At 34.4% G+C, this 21,166-nt stretch overlaps 1 protein-coding gene across 1 annotated transcript; it reads left to right on the forward strand.

The window, feature by feature from the left end:
- The first annotated feature begins 1 nt into the window (after position 1).
- On the forward strand, positions 2–10,721 carry LOC123662723 (hemicentin-1-like). Its single transcript, XM_045597526.1, has 17 exons — positions 2–125; positions 574–806; positions 1,238–1,393; positions 1,720–1,806; positions 2,385–2,513; positions 3,261–3,426; positions 3,702–3,883; positions 4,539–4,614; positions 4,730–4,887; positions 5,216–5,387; positions 5,611–5,859; positions 7,665–7,737; positions 8,196–8,401; positions 8,474–8,651; positions 8,753–8,847; positions 9,214–9,367; positions 10,543–10,721. Exons 1-17 carry the CDS (start codon positions 2–4, stop codon positions 10,670–10,672), a joined length of 2,568 nt encoding a protein of 855 aa, XP_045453482.1. The 3' UTR covers positions 10,673–10,721.
- The last annotated feature ends 10,445 nt before the right edge of the window (positions 10,722–21,166 follow it).

Genomic DNA, 21,166 nt, shown 5'->3' on the forward strand with positions numbered 1-21,166 from the left:
AATGGACACGACGAAGTCCATGGAATATGAAATTTATGCTTTTAAAACACATATAGCGTCTATCGTAAACGTAATAAGAAGTTCTACATTTACGAATTATATATTAATACCCTTCGGCCACGAAGGTAAGCCATTAACAAAAACTGCATTTTTTTTTCAATTATTACTCTTTTCTGTTTATTAGTAATATACGTAATTTATATTATTTTATATAAATATTGTGGTATACCTAGCTAAAATTTACGTTTATTTATCTCTATTGAAATAGAACACAGCAAAAAATACTGTGCTCTAAATCTGGATCAGCACACCTGGGGGAGTACCTCAATCTTACAGAAGATCACAGCTAAATAACACTGCTGTTATATTCCTTAAGTGAGAAAGTAAGCTAAAGCTATTGGGGAGGGTCAGAGGTAAGGCCGCCAATGTGTGTGTAATGCTTGTGGTATTGCAGGTTTCCAAAAGTAACCGCGTACCATCAGGTGGGACGTACGCTTGATTGCCATCCCTGTCGTATAAAAAAATCTGCAATGTACTGTATGGTACCTTAAAGAATATATTTTATTTTTCTAGATGTGGGTCCTGCTCTTAAATTTCAAAAACCTGAAGAACTTGTGGACATAATGCAGTTTGTAGAATCGAGTGGAGAGCAGACTTCCTGTCCGGAAAACTCTTTAGCTGCAATTGAGAAAGCTCTCCAAGTGAGCATGCCAAAATCCTATATCTACGTCCTTACAGACGCAGAAGCAAAAACCATTACCCAGCTGGATAATATAAAACGGCTATGTCAAATCCAAAAGAGTAAGGTAAAGTATCACTCTATTTAAATTTTTGACAGCCTATAATATCCCACTACTGGGCAAGGCCTCTTTCCCCATGTAGGAGAAGGATCAGAGCTTAATCCACCACGCTGCTACAATGCGGGTTGGCGGATATATTCCCTACTATGAGTAACGATCGCTATCAGGTTTACATGATAACAACCGGGACCGACGGCTTAACGTGCTCTCCGAGGCACGGTGGGGGGTAGGTACTCGCGCGCGGTAAACGCGGCTATTCCCGAATAAATCCCGATTTCGTGGTACCTCCTGAATAAAAAGTAATACAATAATTTTAAAATCCTTTGTTTGTGTTTTAGTATCGTGTAAACAGCTCTATGTACTTGAGAAAACATAGCTATTTTGAAATCACAGACAGACACTTCAGTCTTATTTATATGTATAGATAACTACTATGTTTTGGACGAATTAACTTCTTTCAGGTTATAATTTTTAAAAGTGGTGAATGTCAAGATGTGGAAGTAAATCAATTTGAACACGATCGTATTTATAACGAAGTTGCTAGAAACTGTGGTGGCGCAGTTTTTAATTTAGAATTAAAAGATTTTCGAGATGTAAGTACCTACGGCTAGTCTTTAGATTAAGACCCGTCGAATTAATTTTGTAAAGAAATTATGCCGATATACGGTCAAATTTTGAAGTTAGATAGGTTAGGTTATTTTTTTTTATTCGATGGGTCTTAATCTAAAGACAAATGCTAAAATGCTAAATGCAAAGGCTTTAAACAAACGTGTACTAAAGTTGTAGGCACAATAATGTCTTTAAAAGAATGAGCCGAAAAATTTACTTTACTGAAAAATTAAGTTATTCTTTCACATAACGATTTTTATTAATATACTGAAAACGTTAAACAAATAACATACTTACTTTGATGGTACAGGTTTTTAAATACATTAAGGAAATGACCAAAGTTGACTGGAGTGATGTTGACACACATCAAGAATTTACGACAAACAAACAATATACTGTAAGTTATTAATTTTTTTTATAATAGCATGTCGAAACATGTAACAGTTACAAAATTGTAAAGGATAGCTCGAAGTATAATGCTCGATTGAAGTAGCAGAGGGCAGGTCACCTTTGTCCCAAGACTATGGCCGCTAGAGCAGGTGTGTTCTGGAGTGGAGACCGTGTGTTGTGGGACGTTATCCTATCCGCTAGAACGACGATCTACATAAGATTGAAAGTGGAGACTGTATGAGGAATGCAAAAAACTGGGACGTTTGACGCGAACTTGGAGAGACTTAAGACTATCCTATGCCTAGGCTGAAAAGAGAGATATATAATAAATATTTAGTACAATTAGTTTTAACTGAGTAGATAAAAAAGTGCATTCCAGCTTGGAGTATAAACAAAACAGTCAATACGCCGTATAAATTAATGGGCTTCAATATATACTGAACCTGATTTACACTATTTATTTAAAAAAAAATACCTTAATTTATTTTTCTTTTACAAAATTAATTGAAAAAAATATTTTTTTTAATTTTACAAATTTAAAAAATTAATTGTAATTATTTTACCAACATTCTTTAAATGTTTCAGTTGACAATAGATACTTATACCAAGGATCTGATCATAGTTGTGTCTGGAAAACATCCTACAATACAAATTAGTAACTATTTTGGCGATAGCCCGCGTATCGAAAAAATCGTCGATAGTCAAACAATGCTTGTAAGTATTACTATTTGTTTGTGATTAAGTGCAGTTTTCGTAATAAAAATCTTATAACACAAGATACCGTGTAATAAATATATAAGACAAAGACAAGACATACTAGTAAATATGCAACATAATACATAAATTGACATATATATGATAGGCCTAATGAAATCTAGTCCAAACTTCGTTAATTAATTAATAAAATAAAATAAAAATTGAGAGAGTCAGTTAGTTTAGCATAAACCGTATATCTAATAAGCACGTAACACACGGTTATAATTTACAATTAAAGGATATAATAAGAATATGTACTTGATAATTTTCATTAAACACATGAGGGTATATATTCTTTATGACGGATCTTAGACCAACGTAGAAATTTTTGTAAATTTAAACCCATAAAACAGTTTAATCTGTTTTGTTTTTTTAATCCACCTAACTAATACTTGGTTCGATTTTAAAAATTATCGTCACATTATTCAGGCAGATAACTGTAAAAATGAAAAATATTAGTTGACTCAGTGATCTTCGTACCGCCATACGTTTTATTTTATTTTCTTCTATGCAAACCTAGTCCGGACAACAACACATAACAAAAAAAAAAAAACCATTCAAATTATACAATTTAGCTGACTTTGGTAGTTAAGAAAGCGTGTATGTCGCCAATTCAAATATACATATATTACGCTATGAAAGCTCTGCATAATACATTAGAGCTGAAATGATTGCGAAGATTATTTAACGAAAGCATTTATTCAGGTGATTCGAGTTCAAGTAACGGAACTAGGTGACTTTACCACCGATGTCAGCTGCCACGGGACCGGAGCCGTAACATTTTATAGGAAAAAAGAAATTAAATTCCAATACGGATTTTCTCCTCTAGAACCAAAAAGTCTTCAAGAAACTACTTCGAGGCCAATACCAGGTTTATATTTATTTATAATATATATACAATTTATTATTGTATATATTAAGTTCATATTTTATTTATGTGCTTGTTATTTATCTTTTGTATTTTACTTATCTAATCTAGTGAACTCGAGTTTCTATGTATGGATGAATAGTAAATAGCGTAACAAAAGTATAGACACTGTAATAGCTTTTCCTTCTACTTTTTTCATAACATCTTCTTAAGCATATAAATTTTTAAAAATATTATTAATGAAATCTCAGTTTTGTATGTTACAATGTTTGTTATAGGTATAATGAACTATGTAATGATATCACTTCCGGTTGACTCAACTACGGAACTGATGGCTGTTAATGTACAAACTAGTGATAAATTTGAAAAAATACCAGTGGAATATCATACAATTGATAAAGGCAAAGGTCTTTATGTTCTACATATATATATTACGCCAGGACACAGTTTAAAAATGACGGTAATAATATTTTTTAGTATTGTCAGAGATTTTAATTTCAAATTTTACATAATTATACCTTGTTTACCTTGTTGGACATTATCCTTAACAAAATTTGTCATAAACATTATTATTTTTTACAGTTTGTTCTCAAACTTAAAAAAAACCGACTTCAATTTATATATAACTCAAAAAGTATTCGTCAGATCTCGCTCAAATTCAAATTAATTTCATTGGTCTGACAAGCACTAGATTTCAATAAAAAAACGAATCATCGAAATCGGTACACACAGTAAGAGAAGATGATGATGATGATGATGATGGTACACACGCAAAAAAAGAAACAGTCGAATTTCGAACCTCCCCCTTTTTTACGCTCAGCCTTTGCCGCTTGCGCCACGTTGGCGCAACGGTCACAGCACCAGTTTGTTCCTGTTGTGCTGGAGATTGTGGGTTCGTTCCCCACACATGACAAACATGTGTATTGGCCATACAGTATTTGCCGTGGTCTGGGTGTTTGTGCAGCCCTTGTGAGTGTGGATAGCAATTTTTACTCATAGTAGGGAACTTATCTGCCAACACGCATTGGAGCAGCGTGGTGGATTAAGTTCTCATCCTTCTATGATCTAAATATTGGTTTTTAAGTTTTATAATTATTAAAACCTAATCAATGCAGGTAACGTGTCGAGATACAACAAGTTATCAAGAAATAACGGGCACTACAGCGTCTATTTACCCTCAACAATTAACAGGTAAAGTTGCAGCCTCATTTATATTTAATACATAAAAGAAAAACGATATACAGATAAAGTGAAATTTAAAAAACCCTAAAACAAAAAATGCTAATTACTGCGCATCTTATCCTAGACGTTATACCACGAAAGTCGAAACCTAAGATAGAAATAGTTGAATCTGAAGCTTTAATAGACTTTGGAACTAGTTACAAAGTAGCTTGCAAAGTAAATGGTTATCCAAAACCAAGTATATGGTGGGAAAATGATTTGGAAGAAATAATGCCATCTCAGGTAAATATTTTTTTAACACAATATACGAGTACATATTTTGCATTTCTCGTTTTTGTTGACTGTTACTCGTTGCCATTGTGTTTACTCGTATATATATCAACTATGGATGAACTTATAGGTAATTTTTAAGTTTATCTTAATTTTTTCTTTTGTAGCAATAAAAGTAATCTATTTCTTGTTTGCTGCAATTTCGATTAGGTTTTAAAATTTAAGAATTACTTCAGGGCTTAAGTCTTATTTTCTGGGTTGCTAGCTAGTGTTTAACATAGCATCTATTTGATTTATTTTATTAATACATTTATAGAGATAGTTTTATTAAAACTTTCAGAATGCTTTGTTAGAAATACCCACTAAATACATAAGTTACGCAACTATCGCAAACGCGACAAGAAATGGAACAATTACGTGTAAAAGTACAAATGAAGAAGGGGAAGATGCAGTGTCAATGGATTTGTATGTCAACAGAACATTTATATTCGAAGTCATAAAGTATCCGACTGGTATGTTGTAATAAGATAAGATCTAAAATAGTTTCAGCTCAATAAATGTATTTTGTTTTACTTTACTTGAAAAAGTATTATCCTTGATATTTCCGTTCCACTGAAAAGTTGAAAGAGGTAACACTTTTATTTACGCTTTCAATTTATTATTAATGGCAACTAACGATTGGATAAAGTGTCGGAGGCACTATTAATATTTATTATAGATCAAATATTTTTTTAGATATGACCGTTGAATATGGGAATGAAGGTAGGCTGTATTGTGAAGTGAATGCATATCCTGATGCAGAAATAAAATGGTTCCATAATGATACCGCGATAGAAGAATCAGAAAATATTGAATTGGTACCACATGAGTACATGCTTTTGATAAAATATATGGGAATAAATGATACTGGAGAATATCAATGTGTCATAACTAATACTGTAGAAAAAAGCACGTATGCGGCTAAGGTATACATATCAGGATTAGGTAATAGTTTTTTTTTCATACTGTAATTATACATATACATCGTTACTGTTCTGTTTATAAGCGCAGGATTATTAGTACATACAGATAGATAAACATTTACAAAATATGTATTACGTATATTGTTGCTTGTTTATATACATTCATAATAAAGACAAAGCCAATTTTATTTAAAAAAAAAAACTAGCGCTGCGCGCGTTGCTATGCTTTTTTTTGGTCGTACCAACTCAGAAACCTTTGTGGGCTCATGCACAATACTTTGCTGATGATCATGACATGATCAAACGCATAGTTTACGATTCTGTAAAGGACATACAGCCAAACATTTCATTTATATATATAAACAACGATAGATAACCGCGCATAAATAAAAAAACTTATACATTACCAAAATTTCGTATTTTGGTACATAATTAAGTATAGAGCGGTGTATATCTATGGTGAATGTTCTCTCATAACTCAGAAAAAAAACTGATGTTGATAAAAAATTAAGTGTGGTTATTTTTTGTGGCTAAAATAACAAACTACTCTGCAGGATCTTCAAGGATCTGATTTTAACTGTGATTATATTCGATTTATTTGCTATTGATGTGTGATGATTTGTGATTTATTTATGAGAGAAGTGAAATATTTAAGAATATTTTGAGCGAGTATGTATTAATTATCTTGAAGGCGTAAGTTTTAACTTTTCTCAGAAGAAAAAGTCTTCGCATAGTAAGCCTAGTAGCCAACACAATGTTTATAGGCAATTACAGTAATTACTGTAAATTTATAGTAGTAGAAATTTGAGATAATTTCTATTGACGTTTTCCTTCACGAGAACTATTAATAGATACATTTAATTATGTTTTGCATGTGCCCGTAATAAATAAAATATATTATTTCCTTATTTAATATACCTAATAAATACGTAGAATTTACAACTTCCTAGTAGAAAGTTTCATCTTTATAATATTCCTAAATAGAAAACAGTTTACAAACATTCATTTGTTTGTCAATTGCAATTCTTTATGATAATTTCATCACATTAATTACCGAAGTTGACGTCGCAGGAATTCGAAAAGTTATTGTTCAGTTCGTGATAAAATAAATAAATTTCTAAAACAAAAGTAGCCTAAGTTACTCCTTACTTTATCAGCTATCTGTCATATCCAGTGAAAGTCCCGTCAAAATCAAGTTTCAAAGATTAGCCGGAACAAACAGATAGAAGGACAGAAAAAAATTATAAAGAATGTTATTTTGGTATTTGTACCGTGTATACATCCATATGCACTTAGTAAAAAGCGGATATTTTAATATTACAAACAGACACTCCAATTTTATTTATTTGTATAGATGAATCCACAGAACGTCACGATTTCAATTCAATTATTTAGAATAGCAATAAGATTACAGCTATATAACACCGCTATCAAGTACACATTAGATGTTTCTGTGGTGAATAATATATAGAGAGCTCCAGAGGAGGGTCGAGGATTGGGGATCGTTAACGCGCTGGTAATGCTCTTGTTGTTGCTAGCGTCTATAAGCTACGGTACCCGCTTTCCGTCAGACGGACCGTACGCTTGCTCTCTATCTTTGTCAAAAAAATCTATCTACATTTACTTATTCGACTTTCTTATCGACAGACAAGTGAACAAAAACGAATCCTCTTATCATCCTATCTGTCCTATCCACCTCTATCATTCTTCCATATTCGTTTTACCTCAACTTGTGTCATGAATAGACATCGCCTAAGTACAATTTTATCATACGCTGTGATGTTTTTAGTTTTATAAAATTTAAAAATGTAAACTGTATTCATACAGAAGCACCACAAGCCGAAGTACCGAATCTGGAAGTTGTTTTAAAACCAGGGGATTGGACTGAGCAGCGGTGCACGTAAGTTGTATTATTATTTTTCGTCTGAAAGTGTAAAATTTATGTAAACTGATATCAGTTCATTAGTTCAGCCATTCGCAGTCTACTGCTGGACATAGGCCTCCACAAGTTTGCGCCAAAAATGGCGTGAACTCATGTGTTTTGCCCAAAGTCACCACGCTGGGTAGACGGGTTGGTGAGGTAGGGCTGGCTTTGTCGCACCGAAGATGCTCAACTGGTATAGTGTTAGCTATTTTTATAACTATTTTTACAATAATTTGACGGTAATTTCAAGTAATTGTATATTAGTACAAACCTTGTAAGATGCAGAACAACTTTAGATATTATTCTATATCTAATCAAATTCTGTCACACAAGATTGCTACAATGTGTCGAGTGTCGTATATATATCTACTTGAAGAACATAATTACGAATATATTCTTTTTATGTACTTTTATATTCTTACAACGTATTTTAGATCAGTAAAAGGAATACCCAAACCCGAAGTTTCCTGGAAATATAAATCTTACAATGGAGACATTGAAGATTTTCCAGAAGGCGTATTTGTAAACGGATCATCCTTAAAAATAGCATCCGCTGTCACGAATCACGCTGGAATATATCTATGTGAAGCCATTAACATTCTGGGAACGGATGTACAAGAAGTCACAGTAAAAGTACAATGTACGTTTTAACACTTGATAAAATTATGTATGCATAACTAGTAAAGTTTAAATATTTAATTGACCTGTTCAGATGCACCGAAGATTAAAAATGATGACGAGGTTAAAACTGTAAGAGAAGGCGATTTCGTAGAACTTCCATGCGACGTGGACGCTGTACCTAAAGCTAATGTACTTTGGGACATGTATCAAGATGATGTTATAATAGCTTTAGATGAGCACCATAAAATTGATGACAGGAATACTCATCGGTAAACTATTTCCAATTGTTTCTACTTAAAGTTAGATTCTTTATCAAAAAATGGTATTCTAATTATATATTTCTTTAATACGTTTTTAATACTTTTTTTAGATTCTATGCTCGCTATAACGACTCTGGAATGTATCATTGTATTGCTCAAAACGATATGGGTCGCGCTATACGGACTGTTACTTTAAATGTTCTAGGTAAGCAAAGAGTTGACTGTGTTTGTGTGTTTGAAAATAATCATAATCATAATTGTCGTTTTAAAATTAAATACTCTGATAAAAGCCGACCTTAACATGTCGCTGCATTTTTTTTCGTGCATTTTGGAAAAATCTGGAAAGTTTACAATACACATCATTTATGTTATTAACAATAATAGTTACATGGAAAAGATTATATATAAAGTGATTTTATAACAAGGTCGTTAGGTACGTTTGATGCACCAAAATTTCTATCTATTTCAGTTTTTTTTTTCGAATTGAGATTCGACTGAATTTTTTATGGGTGATACCTCAGAACTTTTAAGTTTTAAGTTTAAATAAATATTGTTGATGTTGATTTTTCAGTACCTCCATATATTGAACCATTACCGTGGGAAAATCTAACAGTTCGAAGGAATACAACTGTAGTGTTGACATGTAATGTTAGTTATGGAAATCCCGTCCCTTCGACGAAATGGCAGTATATAGCCAGTAATTTTGATACCACTGTGCTGTTAAGGTAACTTCTATTATTACTAGGTACTTTGCTTTTTAAATTACATAAATAATTAATGAAAATTGCTACCTATATGCGAGAACACTCTGTATAATCTGTGTTTGAAGTGCAATTTAAACATAATACACAATATTACTATTGAGGCAATAATTTTTTTTATTTGATATGTGCCTCGCGTGCCAAAGGACTGACTGACTGACTGGCTGACTGACCAGATGAGGATATCAGCACATGTCAACGAACTAATATCAACAGTAGTAGGCACTACGAGCGCATATTTTTTCGATAAAAACGGCATAATATACATACACTGGCTGAGTGAATTGACAACATATGACAGACATCTACACAAATACCTTCTGCTTACCTCCAACAAATTCTTTAAAATCTTAAATGAATGACTCATTGTTTCAATTTAATAGATAGGCAAGTAAAAGTATTGGTTATAAAGAAAAAAATAATATGTAGAATAGATAAATACATCCGCTAACCCGTAGTGGAGCAGCGTACCTAGTAGATTAAGCTTTGATCCTTTTCCTACATGGAGAAAGAGGCCTAAGCCAAGCAGAGGGATGTTACAGGCTAAATTGTGATCGTTATATATAAATATAATTTTATTAATCACAAATTTTACTTATCCTTTCTATCGTCCTGGAATTCGGTTCAGTAGTTCAAACGATTTATTCCTAAATAATTGAAACCCTTGACTAAATGAAAACCTTGCTGTGTACACCAGTATGAATATAGCCACTCCCTCTCTTTCGGTGGGTGTTGTAAGAGGCGAATAAGGGATAAAACAGTTCCACTACCACCTTGGAACTTAAAAAGCCGACCGATGGCGGGATAGCCATATAACTGCTGGATTTGAAATACACAGGCCAAAGACGGGCAGCAGCGTCTTCGGTGCGACAAAGTCAGCCCTGCGGTCACCAACCCGCCTGCCCAGCGTGGTGACTATGGACAAAACACACGAGTTCCCGTCATTTTTGGCGCGAACTTGTAGAGGCTTATGTCCAGCAGTGGACTGTATGAGGCTGAAGTGAAATGAAACCCAGGATTAACCGTTACTTAAACTTTCTTTGGCCTATAGATTCAACTATATTAAATATTAAAAAAAAAAAACAGCCTAATGCAAAAACGTTAACTAGTATTTCAATGAGTTTAAAAATGTTTTTCAGAAGACAATCTGTGGGCAAATTGGATTTAGTTTTACGAAATATAACCAAGCGACAAGAAGGTATATACCAATGTGTAGCGGAAAATGAAGTTGGACCTGACACTGTAAAAGTTTATGTTAAAGTACTATAATTATACACACATACAGTATATTTATTAATATAAATATACTGTACTAATATTTTTTCTAATTGTAACATATAGGTATTTAAATATATTTTAATTCATTAATCATTAATAATTCATTATCCTACCTAAATTAATTTTATCATTATTGTCCTTGTCATCTAAATAATTTTTGTTGTGGCTTTAGTTTAATTGGAATAGTAGGTAAATACTTGTTTTAACCAATTATGCTTACATAATGTACCTTAACAACAATTTAAGAAAAATATTAAAAATTGATAAAAATAATTTTTAATAATTATGTAAAAAAAATACAGAGATCAACATTATTATTTTTTAAGAATTACATATTAAATTTTAAAAAGTTTAATTTATAATTATTTTAATGCTTTTTTTATTATAATATTTTAATATGTAATTATTTTAACACTAACGTATTATAACATTAATGTATTATTTTTATTATAAAAATATTTATAAAAAAATATTATTATTTTAAATACGTAGTGATTTGAACAACAACAATAATTACATTTACTGTCGACTACAGTTTGAGTTATTCAAATTTAACATTTACTTCATAATTACATAAATTTTAACTAATGTCATTAAAACTATATGTTAAGTCAATATTTGTAATCATTATTATTTAATATATATTTAATAAAACTGAATTAAATGTACTCAAGTCGAATGATTCCCAAGATTCTTAGGAATTCGAGATTCAAACACATAAAATTTGACGAAATAAGTTTTGATTAACCTTATATTGTTAATTGAATAAATGGACATTTTTGTACATTTTACAATCCTTGCAGCCTTAGATGATATAAAATAAGCATAAGAAGATAGAGAAGCCGTTAACCCGATCCTGTATAAAATTATGTTAATATTATGCTTAAATACTTTTTCAAATACTAATATGAATCATTATTATCAAAAACGATAATGAAATTTAATGTTTGAATCTTTGGAAAACGAAATGGCCTGTGACAGTGAAAAAAATAATAATATGGAGAGTGAAATCGGGCGAAATAACTGACGCTGATGCTCAGAGACGCCGACGCTCAATGACGCTGAGAATACTATTTTACCATTTACTATACCGATTCCCGATTCCATTTAGCATTTACTTTACCGATTCGAATAATTGGAGTTTATTGGAGTTTACTTCTTAAGAATCGATTTTCATATAATGCCCCCGGTATGAAAAAAATATAAGGAGTAAAATCTACCTACTGAACATATGACCTCGTTACGTTTTTCGTAACTCCATTTATCGCGTAAAGTCTAAAGGCGTAATGGCATTTTCTTATAACGCCATCATGTCGTAACGTATCATCGATAGATGGCGTTATTTTATTCATTTATTTACCATTTAATTTATGTGCTATCAATCGTTTTCTTAGACTAATAAGCTTATTTTGTGCCTATTTAGACAGTAGATCTGAAGGAGTAAACTTCAGTCGGGTGTCGGAGCTGACACACACACTTTTTTGTGTGACTTACCAAGACTGAAAGCCATAATCTATACATATAATTAAATGGTAGGAAAGTCAAAACTGTAAATTGAATATTTTTTTAAAGAATACTTGGGGTGTGATCTACAGTCGATACCGAAGCCAAAAATATAGTTTTTAGAATTTTTGTTTGTTTGTCTGTATGTAAGTCCGGGTTAAACTCAAAAAGTACCGCATGGATTTACTTCGATTTTTTTTTAATATATAAAGTTATGTCCACAGGCTTATAGTGCCCGTGCTTTTGTTATTCCGATTTTTAGTTTTATCACTGATCGTTTACTTGTTACACTACTGCAGCTTACATTAGAGAACTAATTATTCAATCTTATTCGTAGTATCCCTAATGCAGACGTGAGTCCACCGACCAAAATTATGCTAAACTTAATTGATATCTTACACGCAAAAAGACATAGAATTATATTGCGCCTTACTTTAATTATTATTGTCATTATTATTATTATTATTATTATCTATGTTTATATAATTACTTGCTATCTATAATATATGTACACTTATAGTCATTACTAGTAACTTTTTTCCTTTGTCCTATGTTTTTTCCTTACCTAAATTACAATTTATTCTTACAAATAAGGTGTGCTACAATTTATTATAATATACTAATTCTGTAGTGTTGTCTTCACACCTCAACACGTTTTAACATTTCGAGCATACCCTCAATGACGGCGGCATCCCTGTGGTGAATCGCCATCCTGAGGCTGTGCTCGGGATGTCTTTTTTAGTAATTTCCGCTGCCTTCGCCACAAAGCGACCAATTGCGTCGTCACGGTCGTCGGTGTAATAGACACAGGTGTTGGTGTGCCTAGTCACCGCGACAACAGCGTGCGAGACGCTGTTGTGGATCTTGAGCCTCCTTGTCTTCGTCTGGAGGACAATGACGTCCTCATATTCAAATTCAAATTCAAATTCAAAATATTTTATTCAGCATAAAATTATTACAATTTCTTACTGAACGTCATGAGTCTACTACCAGTTCGGAAAGAAGAAGCCTCTGACCTGAGAAGAACTGGCGGAAGAAACTCAGCGGGACTAATATCATATTTTTTTTTTTTTACAGTAATGTTTTTTTTTTTTTTCCCAAAGCAAATCGAATTGAACAATAATTTTATAAGTTGAAATAGCCTGGAAGCGATCACATCATTCCCAAGGCGTACTGTCTTCTAGAAAATCATTAATCGAATAATATCCTTTACTACACAATCGTTTTTTCACAATTTTTTTAAATTTAGCAATAGAAGCTTTTTGAACGTTTTCTGGGAGCCTGTTGTATAAGCGTATACATTGTCCATAAAAGGAATTACTGACTCGGCGTAAGCGAGTTACAGGCACTGCAAGTTTATGTTTGTTCCTAGTATTAATGCTATGCATGTCGCAATTCCTGGGAAATTCGTGTATATTTTTATGAACATACATAACATTTTCGTACACATATTGAGAAGCAACAGTCAATATTTTTATTTCTTTAAACTTATCTCTTAATGATACTCTAGGGCCTAAACTATAAATTGCACGAATAGCTCTTTTCTGCAGGACAAAAATAGTATTGACAGTAGCTGCATTTCCCCATAATAAGATTCCATATGACATAATGCTATGGAAATAACTAAAATATACTACGCGAGCTGTATCTACGTCAGTAATAAGTCTAATTTTTTTAACCGCGAACGCTGCAGAGCTGAGCCTATTCGCTATCCCCTCAATATGAAGATCCCACCGCAATTTCGAATCTATAGTGATGCCTAGGAATTTAGTGGACTCCACCGGTTTTAACATCTCTCCTCCCAATTCTACACCATTATCAACAAGTTTAACATTAGGTGTCGTGAATTTTATTAATTTTGTTTTTTTTTTATTTAATAATAAATTATTTGAATCAAACCAGTAGACAACCTTTGAGAGAGCATCGTTTACATCGTCGTATATAAGTAAATTACGTTTCACCTTAAAAATAAGTGAAGTGTCATCAGCGAACAATACTATCTCATGCTTGTCCTGTACAAAAAATGGCAAATCATTTATGTAAATAAGGAAGAGAAATGGGCCAAGGATAGAGCCCTGTGGAACCCCCATATCCAGAGGAGCCCCAGGAGATCTCTTACCATTTATATCAACCCTCTGTATTCTATTATTCAAATAGGAATTCAGGAGGTCGAGTGCCTTATCTCTAATCCCATAATGATGCAGTTTCCTGATCAACGTCTCATGGTGCACACAATCAAAGGCCTTGGATAAGTCACAGAATATCCCAAGAGCATCCTGCGACCTCTCCCATGCCTCAAAAATATTTTTAATTAGCTCAACACTAGCATCTGTTGTGGAGCGACCTTTTGTAAAACCAAACTGTTTCTTATGTAGTAGATTGTGTGCATTAAAATGCGATAACATTTGCCCGAGGATGATTTTTTCAAAAATTTTACTAAATGTTGGGAGTACTGAAATTGGTCTGAAATTATTAGGATCTAGGGTACTGCCTGATTTAAAAATAGGAATTACTTTACTGTGTTTCATTAGATCAGGAAACACACCATGTTCTATACAGCCATTAAATATAGTAGCTAGATGAGGTGCGACAACATCAATTATCGAACTAACGACTTTTACAGATAAACCCCATAGATCAGCTGTTTTCTTGACGTCCAGGCTTCTGAAGGCTATTATTATATCTTTGGGGTTTACAGGTTTAAATGTAAATATTACATTACATTCTTTAACGTTTTTCTTTAGCAAAAATTCGGCAATGCCTGGAGACGAATTAAGTGATTGCGTTGTAGAAAGCGGAATGTCAGTGAAAAATTTTTCAAACTCAGATGCAACTTCTCGGTCTGAGGTAACAAATTTATCATTGACATTTAACTTAAAATCGAAGCTGCGATCTGTGACTCTTCCACTTTCACAAGCAATTATGTTCCATGTCATTTTAATTTTATTATGCGCATTTCTTATTTTGTCTTTAATATACAAGGATTTTGCCATGGAACATACTCTTCTAAACATTTTTGAGTAGGCACTTACAAAAGAAGCAAACGATACACTATGATTATAGGCTTTTTCACTGTACAATTCATAAAGCCTTTGCCTGCTCTTGTATATGCCAGTAGTTGCCCATTCACCAAATGTCAAGAGACCCCCTGAATTGACTGTTTTTGAAGTGAATATTGTAGAAAATTCAGTTTTTACTAATTTAAATAAAGAGTTATATAAGTAGTTAGGGTCATTAATGTATGATAAATAAGGAAGTTTTGCCACAATACTACCTCTAAACTTCTCCACACGTGTAGCACTTATAGGTACAAAGGTCTTTTTTAAAATATTTTTGTTGACATTTAAAGAATAAGAAAAGGAAGCTAACTGGCCACAATGGTCTGAGCTTAACTTATTAATAATAGCTTTAGAATAAGGTTTACAGTTTGTAAATATGTTGTCAATACATGTAGCACTAGTAGCAGTGATTCTAGTGGGTTCAGTAAATAAGTTATGTAGGTTATATGATAGAAGCATAGACTTAAATCTCAGACTTATATTAGAATTATCTAATAAATCAATATTAAAATCCCCACATACAACAATAGCCTTATTAGAATTATTTGATTTTAACAAAACTTCTTCCAATACTTTCTCAAAGTACTCATATAACCCACTAGGAGGTCTGTATACGCATACAACAATGAAGTGCTCAAGCTCTACGCAGGCTAATTCAATAGTTTGCTCAACAGAGAGGCTCACAATGTCTTTACGTTCTTTATATTTAAAAAGTTTACTTACAATTATTAAAGAGCCACCGCGTATAGCTTTTTCTCTGTTGAACATACTAGCTACCTGGTGACCGCTGAAGTTAAATATGGACTGGGAAATAGAGAGCCAGTGTTCTGTTAAACATAAAATATTGATATTTTCACCATTCATAAATAACTCCAGTTCAAGATCTTTACCTAGCATGCCCTGTATATTTTGGTGCACCAGGTTTACAGTATATAAATTTTTACAACTGTGGGCTTTCCTTACCAAATTATTATGACATTTATCTGATTTAATGTCATGGATTATTAATATGCTAGAGGTTTCCTCTGTTGTCTTAATAATTAATTTAAATTATTATTTGGAACGGATTCCACGTCAGAAAATGTCATATTACAGTTTTGCTCAATATGAGCAGATATCAAAGTAACCAGATTATTGGCTATGTCTGTTTGTATATAATATGATAGCACAGATGCTATCTGTCGTTTAAAGAAAAATGGTAGGCTCAGCCTACTATATGTCAACATATAATTATTATTGTTCCATAAATTATTTATGTCAATAACATCAATTTTGTTACTTTTTTTAATATTTACATTTAAATACTTACAAGTAGTTATTGTGTGCATTAGATTATTAATGTCATATCTTAACCTATTTTCCTGTGGCAATTTAGCTAAATAAGGTAGTGTAAACAATAAAATTTTATTTATATTTAACTGATTCAATCTATTTAAAATGTTTTCCATTAGGTGTTTGTTTACATTACCCCTTCTCCCAATTAATAAAATAATAGTTGTGTTGGGACAGTGAGCCTCACTCAAAATGCTATTTACTATTTGATTATAAGTGGCTCCGGGCATGCAATGATTGATTACTCGCTGGCCCACACAAAAATCACTCAATAATACTCCCATACCTTTTCCTAACTCATCACTGTAAATTTTTATTTTATTTTTTTCCTCAGGAATAGATATGGAATGTACAGGTAGTTGTACATTATAATATTTGGGGTCGGTGTGAGTCCCCGCAGGCCGAGTAAGGGATTCACTAGTTAAGCTAGTATCTATCTGCCCTGTTGGACCGGAGGCTGAAATGTGGCATTCGCAATTATGATAATTAATAAAAGAGTCAAAACGCTCGAGGTTATTGTTGCCAAGTTTCACCAGGTCATCCATGGCAGATATGTGTTCAGCAATTTCTTTCTGAGCAGTACTGTATTTAGATGTTAATATTTCTAAACTATGCTTTAAATTTCCAATCTCAGACTGCAGTGAGCTAACATCCGCCTCATAGTCTTTTTTTAATATATTAATTTCTTGACAGTATGATATCATTTTTGTTTTAATTTCTATTTTCTCTTTACAAATATTATTATACTTTTTATAAATATTTTTTGTTTTTAAGAATTTGTGACATTTTTTGATGAGTTTATTAATTTTGATATATTTTTTTAATTTATTTTTACTTGGCATAGGGATGGTAGTGTTCGAGTCATCACTGGTTAAATCTATTACACTAATATTATTTTTCAAGTTTGAGACAGAAGACACTAAGTTTGGTGCGTTTTCAACCAATTCATTGTATAGACACTGGGTTTGAGAGGCTGTTAGACTATGGTTTATATTTTTAAGCTGAATAACTTGTTTATTTGCCTCATGCAGCTGATGTTTCAATTCACTGTTGAATTTGAGGGTTTCCTCATACTCATCTCTGCACTGGTCAAACCCATTGACTATTTTGAGAAGATTTTCATTTTCATTTTTTACATTAGTATATTCAGTATACATTTGTGACATTTGTTTTTTTAATTCTGTATTTTTTTTGAAAATCTTCTCCAACTCCTTCTCATTTTCGTCTCTCTCCCTTAGTAATTGCTCACACTGTACCCTGTATGTCTTTAGCTCCTGGAGCGCCAGCTGGAGTTGTTCCTCCGCCTGGCGCGCCTTGGATCCACGAGTCATCATTTTTATTTTTTATGTTTAAGAATTTAGATAAATGTAACAATCTCTAACGTATGTACAGGTTGTGTGGACAATGTATTATACTCAACAATCTATGAAAAGATCAAGGAAAGAAATTACAATGACAAAGATACAATTTAAATCTCGAGTTCGTTACCTGTACGATGACAGCCGACGAACACAATTTATCTTTTGGGTATTCCTTTTATGAATACTTATTACAAATTTGGCACTTCGAGTAAATTACTACTTATTTAAACTAAGCTAGTTATTTTAAATATACAAAATTTATCAAAAATAAATAAAATAATTGGGAGAAGTTATTATGACATGTACACTCCTAGGTCTGGCTCTGCGCCTCATGGATCGTTAAGACGCGCGATCCCTCGCCGGACCCGTATCCCTGGTCAGTCAGCAATCTCTTCTCCTCTTGCGTAAAGACCAGGTACAAGGTCCGGTCTCTTCCTACAGGAATGCGCGCGCCCGTGAGGCTCTCTACTTGCAAAGATCGGATCTTTGTGCTTGAGCTGTACACGGTCTTGTAAACCTCACTGATGGCAAAAGCGACGTCTTTGGGGTTACGATGCGTACATGACAACTCACATGAGATGGTTGTTAACAGGGTTGGTCTGCGGTATCGCATTTCGAACAGGTTGTCCCTGTCGATGTACGGCAGCTGATTTATATCTCCAATGAGGACTACCTTCTCTGCTCCTGATTGTTGGGCGGCCATTACTATGGCTCCAAAATGGTTCATGAGGGCTTCGTCCACCGTTAGGGGTTTGATTTTTGAGCCTTTACGGAAACCATTTACCAGCACGGATGCCATAGTGCCGCACCTTTTGCTTGGCCTTGTTGCCATAGCGGTGTGCCAGTTTTTCCTTTAGGTCTTTGGCCACCTCGACTGTGGTCGTAATCACGACCTCCATGTCCTCATCGAAGTCCCTGACTATGCGAGTTGTCTTGCCGCATCCCGGTACACCGTTTATCCACTCCAGCGATGGTAGACCCTAGGTAACGGACGGTAAACCGGCTTCCCGGTCGCCCGAGATGGTTTTCGCCATCCGCAGCATCCGGTCCCCTAGCATTACTTTCGTGCATCTGGCCACTACCACCACTGGGTCCCCTTCAGGTGTGTCGAAGGTTTGTTGCTCCTCGTCACTCCCCTCAGACTCGATCGCGCTCACGAAACCTGCTGTGATGTTATATGCAGCCATATACCTACTCGACATCTTGCCCTTAAGTATTTGTCGGATTTCGCTGTTGTATATGGCTGCTTCGGCTTCCTCGAGTTCCACCTCCAGTAACTTTTGGTGATCGTACTGGTAGGCCTGCATGATATTTTTGCAGGTGGCCAGGCTTACCTCGCGGTTTGCCTTTATTATGGTCAGGAACTCAATTAGGGCGTTCTCCGCATGTTGAAACGGTGTGGACGCAGGTCGAAGTCTTGGTGGTTCTACTTATCCCATGTCGGCCCTAGTTCGAGCGGCCTGTGACGCCTCCGGGTGCCTCGGACTGTCGTCTTTGGTGAACCCGCTCAGCGCCCCCGATAGTCGCTATCCCTGTCCAGCCTTTTTGGGAGAGGGGTGATGCGGGAGCTTACCTTGCTTCGGAGAGATGGTTGCATGGATAAAGGTCGCCAATGACATCGAGCTCAGCTTAGACTCAGGTGCGGCCCTTGCCTTGCGTTCTTCAACCTTCTAGCTCTCGATCTTTAGTTGTAGGCGCTCCGAGCCGCTAGGTCCGGGTTAGCTGACAGTCGGCAATGCAGGGGATGAAGGTGTTTTGGATTTCGGTCTTAAGTAACCAAGATCCTCCCCCCTGTCTTCGTAAACAATGACCTCACTGTTCTGAGAAGCCATTAGGCAACCGTACCTATCCGATACGTTGCCTCTATCATAACCGACTCTCATCGAGTCGACACTGATTCTTCCGGGGATTCCCCCGGAGATCTCGCCCAACCGCTGTAGCCACAAGTTGGACTGCGCGAAGGCGGACGTCTCTCCCTATTCAAAAAGTGCGATCTCTTTGTTTTTCAACCTCAGTAAACGATAGGTCGGGTCGCCCTCCTGCTCTTAACGCTAGCGCTGTGATTTTTGTGCGCTTTATGCTTGTCTTTTGGGTGCTACCGTTTATCAGTAAGGCGAGCCCCGGCGAAATCGCCAGCTGATTGCGTTCTTCGGAGCGACAGAAGCTTATCCCCATCCTCTCCGTTTCGCTGTCCATGAATAATCCACGCATCTGGTCCTAATACCAACTTCTCCACTTTCATCCACTTCTCTGGGCGAGGATTGTGTCATCCTGCTCTGAGTCGGTTGCGGAGGTGCATTTTGGTTGGCTCTATTCGTGAATAGGTTCTGCAGTGAGGAAGACATGGTCCTAGTTATTTGGCCCAGAAGAGTTCGGCCAGGAGACATCCGCGGAGCTGTGATGTTGTCCCGCTGAGTGACTTGTTGGACACGGTTTTGTTCTATTTGTGTTTGTGTGTTGTGTGTCTGAGTGTGTGTTGTAAGAACAACGGTGTTGGGACTCTCACGAATATTATTAAGAAGTCGGGTCAACATAGAGGCTACATATTATTACGCTACCACGGGAAACGAGCAGTGAACCTTTATTTCTTCAACGCATTCTGTAACAACGTGTAATCAAACGACGCATATTTGAATGTTGTTGTTATTATGTTAATAACCATGTCATAAGCTAGCTTCACACTATAAATAAAGACATTCTGTATTAAATTTAGGATCAGCATTGCACCCGTGCGAAACCAGGGCGGGGCGCTAGTTAAACATAAATAAATAAACGCCTCACATACCTATATGAACAAAAAACATAATTAGATGAAAAAGTAGAATGGCGAAAGAATAACTACGATATTATGGAATTAGTTGTTGTCAACGCAATTAGCGTGCTGAGTTCAAATGTTTAAAATTTATTTGCAATTTTTTTTCAATTTTTGAGTTTTTAAAATAGCTGACGTTTTAAATTTACAAAAATTTTAGTACTACAACAAAAGTTTTTTTTATGTTGCGAAGCTTTACTTTTTTTAATTTAAATTATTTTTGTTTAATTAATTACTTTGCTAATGCATCACCTGTTATAGAAATATAACTTTAAATTCATCTTTAGCTATTATATTATTATCGTAACTTTTATGGACGCGTTTCGACCGTCATTAAAACTATTCAAAGATGGTTCTCTTTTTCTCTATTCTCCGTAGTCTGTGTATTTTTCAATTGACATTTCTGCACATCACTGTC

The sequence above is a fragment of the Melitaea cinxia genome, chromosome 19 (genome assembly GCF_905220565.1).
Source record: "Melitaea cinxia chromosome 19, ilMelCinx1.1, whole genome shotgun sequence".
Taxonomy (NCBI): Eukaryota; Metazoa; Arthropoda; class Insecta; order Lepidoptera; family Nymphalidae; genus Melitaea; species Melitaea cinxia.

Excerpts from the sequence above, each read along its gene's own strand:
- LOC123662723 (XM_045597526.1), top strand. The coding sequence starts at position 2 with ATGGACACGACGAAGTCCATGGAATATGAAATTTATGCTTTTAAAACA. Across the intron at positions 2,514-3,260 it reads TCGATAGTCAAACAATGCTT|GTGATTCGAGTTCAAGTAAC; the intron begins GTAAGTATTACT and ends GCATTTATTCAG. Across the intron at positions 5,860-7,664 it reads GGTATACATATCAGGATTAG|AAGCACCACAAGCCGAAGTA; the intron begins GTAATAGTTTTT and ends GTATTCATACAG.